General features: G+C 41.3%; 1 protein-coding gene across 1 annotated transcript in view; it reads right to left on the bottom strand.

Moving 5' to 3' along the window:
* Positions 1-392: 392 nt before the first annotated feature.
* The window catches only part of DNAH5 (dynein axonemal heavy chain 5), a 229,815-nt gene continuing 224,207 nt past the window's right edge, over positions 393-6,000 (bottom strand). Inside the window, exon 79 of the mRNA XM_043574233.1 lies at positions 393-1,416. Coding sequence (XP_043430168.1) covers positions 1,265-1,416 — 152 coding nt within the window. The 3' untranslated portion in view covers positions 393-1,264. The remainder of the gene's footprint in view (positions 1,417-6,000) is intronic.

Below are 6,000 nucleotides of genomic sequence, written 5' to 3'. Positions count from 1 at the left end.
CTTTTCAAGTCAACCTGATATTTTCCTAGCTGTATCTTCCACTTCAGAGTACATGTTTACCATTTGCCTGCTAAGAAACCTTCTATCCTGTTTTTCACAGCGGCCTCACACCCCCTAACTTCCTTAAGCATAGGCTTATTATTGAACATGTAGGGCGTTTCCACTGTTTTCTGTTACTAAAGACATTTTGATATGTAATTTATTTCAGTCTTTTAAATTGTTTTCTTGGTATAGGTTTCCAGGAGAGAAAATACGGATCAAAGCCTGTGAACATTTTTATGGTTCTTTCTGTGCTTGGTTATTTAATTGTTTTACAAAAAGGATGAGTTGGTTTACATCACTCTAGGAATCTCTGAGTGCATCACGTTTACAAAGACCCCACCACGATTCACTTTCAGCTTTAATTTTTTTATTATAACAAATACCAGTTAGTATCTCATGATTAATTATCAGCGGAGTTGAACATTATACATTCATTCAATAGGATTACATGAATTGTCTACTCTATTCACATTCTTTTTTTTTAATTTTTTAATGTTTATTTTTGAGAGAGAGAGAGAGAGAGAGAGAGAGAGAGAGAAAGAGAGAGAGTACAAGCGGGGGAAGGGCAGAGAGAGGAAGACACAGAATGCGAAGCAGGCTCCAGGCTCCAGGCTGTCAGCACAGAGCCTGATGTGGGGCTCGTACTCACAGACTGTGATATCACAACCTGAGCAGAAGTCAGATGCATTACCGACTGAGCCACCCAGGCACCCCTCTATTCACATTCTTAATCCATCCTTCTATTTCCTTCCATTTTTAAAAAGGTCTTTCCAATTGGCTCTTGGAGCCATGAAAACAAATCTCTTAACCTGATGCAAAAGCGAAAGGCCCTGGAAGCAAAGTCAGCACAAACCTAGTGTTACCTTGGAACCACATTAGCAGAAGAAGAATCCCTTCATTTCAAGGAAATGTCTACTTGACCTACTGAGGCTTTAGAGCTGAATGTATTACTGTGGATTTGAGGGCCGCACGTCATTGGGAAGTTGTAAATTTTGCTTTTCAATCACCAAATAACTCTTCAACAAACACAGCGATTGGTCATTAAGGATGAAGCAGGTAACACGTAATTCAGCATCCAACTAATGAGCAGGGCAAACCTAACCAGCTCATGAACTACATGATCAACCTGATTTAAAAACTGTCCAGCACTCACAGAAAAGTAGAGGTTAGGATAATTCGGATCCTGCATTTTCTGAAGTATTGGTGGGGGGCACACCCCACGTTACTTGACATCACAGAGCAGGGCAACCCCACGGAGCACCCAGTGTTCAGGGACCTGGGCCGTCCTGAGGTCCACAGCGGCAATGTAGTTCAAGTCCGTTCGGACTGGCTTCTTGTAAATGGGACAGGAATAAAACCGAGGATCTCTTAAAGCTACAAAAAATTTCACAAAAACAAAAACAAAACTTGGTGAATTTTTAATTTAAGGAGCCCAAACAGCACAGAGCCAAATTTGTGCATTCTACAGATCATTCCAAAGGTTGATAGAATGAGAGAAATTCTTTCCGAGGTCAGTCAACCCCTAGATGTGAAGCAGACACAACTGCGGGTCTCCCGCAGGTATGACAAACACCCAGGCGTCTTCAGGTACCCTGCTGGCCCTTTGTCCCATGTCCTTGAAAGTAACACCTGCCTGCTCGCTATGGCCATGAACCTTCAATTGCTTCCTTCCCACCTGTCAATTCACCACGCCCCCTCCACCCTTTCTCCTTTACTTCCCCACCAAATCTTGTGCGTGCACACTCTCTCCATTTTCCCTTCATGGCTTGCCTTTGGCACGAGGCACCTGCCACCTTTAATCGATGTCCAGCACCAATGCTCACTAGGGGTTCACTATGTTATGATTATTATTTCAAAATCCTGCCTTCAACGCTCTGTGCCACAGTCTAAACTACACGTGAAATCACAGGACAGAGGATGTTCCCCACCCCTATCACGGGCTGGGGATTATCCACGGGTGCAGAGGAACAGAAGTGGCTGAGAAGCAGAGCTGTGATACAGTTCAGCTCCGTGAGATGCAATCTATCCTTTTGGGGTAGATGAACACATGGAGTTTTCAAAACTACACATGCAAGGAAAGGCAACCTACGTATGTCCACCTTGCAAAGATCCTTTCTAATGCATTCATCCCTAAGCAAAGGCTCACTCTCTCCGGTCTTGGACATCCCCTGATCAAGGACAGATCCCGGTCTTGTGGGTCCTTATACTTACACAGTGGAGGGGGAGAGGCACAGGGCTTTAAGAAAGAGTACCATAAAAATACTAAATTAGGCTTTGGAAGAAGCCTCTGCATTGAGTAGCCTTGAAATTCAAGTGCATCAGCTCCTTGTTAAATCTACACTGCTCGCGTAGTTTATCTGCACATCTCAAAACATCCATCTCAGGAAGCAGTACATCATTTCCTCTTCTTTTCTAGATTATAAATTGTTTCAGCACAAACACTTTGTCTGCACCCATGCTTGTACTCTTCTGGAAGGCCAGTATTATAAATGACCCTCATAGAAGCATTGAGATGAAAACACATTTAACTAAGAGGACAACTTTGCTTTGGTGAATTCGTGTGACACACGTGGGCACTGAAACATGGCAAAAGTAACTCTCTGCATGCAATGTTAACGTACCGAAGTCACTGAATTTATTTCCCAAAACTAACTTGCTCAATAATTTATCTTTTTCTAACAAATTACAAAAGCAAGCCACTATCTGAAATTAAGATCTTATTTTTTGACCCAATAAAATATTCAACCTGTTATGCCATGTGTGTGTGTGTGTGTGTGTGTGTGTGTGTGTTTTAATTTTTTTTTTAATGTTTATTCATTTTTGAGACAGGGAAAGAGAGACAGAGCATGAGTGGGGTAGGGGCAGAGACAGAGGGAGACACAGGATCCGAAGCAGGCTCCAGGCTCCAAGCTGTCAGCACAGAGCCCTGCACGGGGCTTGAACTCACTGCAAGATCATGACCTGAGCTGAAGCTGGATGCTTAACTGACTGAGCCACCCAGGCGCCTCTATCATGTGTTTTGATACCTCCACTATAATTAATTTTATTGGGAGAAGTTAAACACTTGAATATGATAGTATTACACATAAGTTTCAATATAAAGTAGGCATTCTAAAGCAGTGATTCTTAACCAAGGATTATTTTACTCTCGGGGGACATTTGTGAACATCTGGAGACACTTTTGGTTATCACAATTGTGGGGCTGATACTGGCATCTAGTGGTAGAGACCAGAGATGCTGCCAGCACCCTATAATGCGCGGGAGCACCCCTCCCGACAAAGGGCATCTTGACCAGAAATGTCAATAATGCCAAGGCCGAGGAACCCTGTTCTAAAACAAACTCATAGATATTTGACAGTAATTTAAAACTATGTGTTTGCTTCATCCCACGAAATTTATCATTAGAAACAATCTACATTAATGTAATGGCATTATTTTTTAAATTATCATGAGAATATCATTAGTATATAATGATTAGTAGAACTAATATATATAATTAGGAGGCAAATATATGAAAAATTCTGATGAAATAAGTGAATGACAGTGAAGTCATGGAGTGTAGTTAATACCAATAATACCGATGGAGAGATTTAAATCCTTTAATCCTGGGATCTGTAAATGTGGAATAAATGTTAAATATCATTCTTCTTGATGCAAATTTGACTAACATCATAAATCCTGAAGTAACTAACCCATTGAAGTCTCGCATTTGTACCAAATGATAATTATAATACTTACACCTTGGGAAGTGTTTGACTACTTGGATTTTAGTCCCAAAAGAAAAGAAAGATTGGGAAAAAATAGCATTCTTTTCAATAAGGTGAAAAACAATTTTCTGATCTATTTATCCAATCTTATTTATTTTTAATTGCTGCAGAACCGATGGTGCCCATGCCTAGTCACAGTATGTAGCAAACTTCTTCAGCAGGATGAGAAACCACCAAAAATATAATTTCATAGTCAAAGTGCTGACAGACACTACATAACCACATAAACGGAGGATTCAAAACCATTAGCCCTAGTTAGACAAATAACTTAGAAGACAAAAAAAACACATGCTAGGTAGGCAGAACAAATCAGCTAAATGGGTTTGAAGCCTCAGGGTTCCCGAACGAGGAGTAAAGAAAAGAGGCTGTCTAAATTGGTGAGCTCTATGCTTTAAGATCCAAAGGGTTTTAAAAAGACACCTTGAGGGAGTGTTATTTTCTGACTATGTCACTTCCTTCTCTAGCCTACATTTTTCATCCAAATGCTAGTATACCATTATACCATGTTTCTTCTAATATCTAAAACAACCAAGTCACATAGAGGTTCCCTAGACCACCTTTAAATCATTCCTTTATTCAACTCCTCTTCGCAAATAACATTTAAGTGATTAAATAGTGCACTCTTGATGTATTTCTTTTCATCCCACGACAAACATGTGAGTTAACATATTAATAACGGTAGTCACAGCAAAATTATTTATTGTATGATAACTGTGTGCTAGACATTGTTGGTTTAATGCTCTTAACAAACTTATGGGACAGGTAGCATTATTAAATCCATTTTGCAGGTGAGAAAACTGGAACATAGCTAGGTGAGCCATCCATCTAAGGTTACGAAGCTGTAGGTGATAGGGTAAGAATCAAACCTGGCCCGAATGGCTCAAGAGCCTAGGCCCTTAATCTCAGCAATAGTTGGGATTAATGTGTGTGTGTGTCTACCTCTATGTCTTTGCAGGAAGGTGTGAAAATGAATCAGAGATAACTAGATACATGACTTCAATATACGGTATCTTTGAGACTCCTCCAAAGCCACATGACTAATTACCAGGGTAATAAAACCAGAAATGCAATGCAAATATGCAGGCTGTCTTTTATCTGAGAACCTGTGCCCATCCCTCTGGCAGGGGAGGTGACCACCTTTAGCCTGCAGCATGCAGGGAGGGAGCCACAGGGAGTGAGAGCTCCCACCCAAATGGGCAGTGACTTTTTCTCTGTCTACTTCACCATGTACCTGAGAAAAATAAACGCATGACTTCAAAATGTAAAGAAGCTGTCCTCGTTTAATGTTTCTTTATTGAAAGAGAGAGAGAGAGAGAGAGAGAGAGAGAGAGAGAGAGAGAGAATTCCAAGCAGGCTCCATGCTGACAGCATGAACAAGGGACTCAATCTCACAAACCATGAGATTATGACCTGAGCCGGAATTAAGAGTTGGGACACTTAACCGACTGAGCCACCCAGGCACCCTTTAATTTAGCCTTCATTTTGAAGCTTCATCCCTGACAACACAGAGACTCCCTAAATGCATAGTCTGAAGTAGAACATCAACCACAGAAATTGCCAGAGGATTGCATTCATCCCACAACAAACAAACATGATTCTGACATCAGCTTTGGTAGCTGGGAATCATAGGCAAATTACATACATCTCTACACCTTAATTTCCCCATCTGCAGATTAGGCATGATATACCTTACAGACTTGTAAAGATTAAGTTAGTTAATATATGAGAACAACTGGCATAGTATGATGCCCGGAATGCAGTAGGCACCCAAGAGGTGTTAGGTTTCTCCTCTCTTTCCACACACACACACACACATGCATGCGCACACACACTCATGCACACATATACGTGTATTCTTATCTTTTCACTGAAACAAATTTCCCAGACTCATCTTCCTCATGACGTTAACCGAGTCCCAAGTTTACACACAGAAGGTGGATCAAATGCATGGGGTTCAAGAGTCAGGACATCTCCACCTCCCGGTCACCCCCTGGGGCTATTCCCACCCCCAGCCCCAAATCTGCACACTGTTGGATCAGGATGGGTCAAAAGATATTCTTAGAAACACTTTTCACTTTTTTCCTCATTATCTGCGGACACCTAGGGTGTCCTCACCTAGGGTGAGATCCTTCTCACCCTACTGGCCAAAGGTACATTTCTTTCCCCATGTCTGCCTCTTTTCAACTTCCTT

Source organism: Prionailurus bengalensis, chromosome A1, assembly GCF_016509475.1.
Source record: "Prionailurus bengalensis isolate Pbe53 chromosome A1, Fcat_Pben_1.1_paternal_pri, whole genome shotgun sequence".
NCBI classification, from domain to species: domain Eukaryota; kingdom Metazoa; phylum Chordata; class Mammalia; order Carnivora; family Felidae; genus Prionailurus; species Prionailurus bengalensis.
Note: the sequence above shows the minus strand (reverse complement) of the source record. Positions and strands in the feature narration are given on the sequence as shown.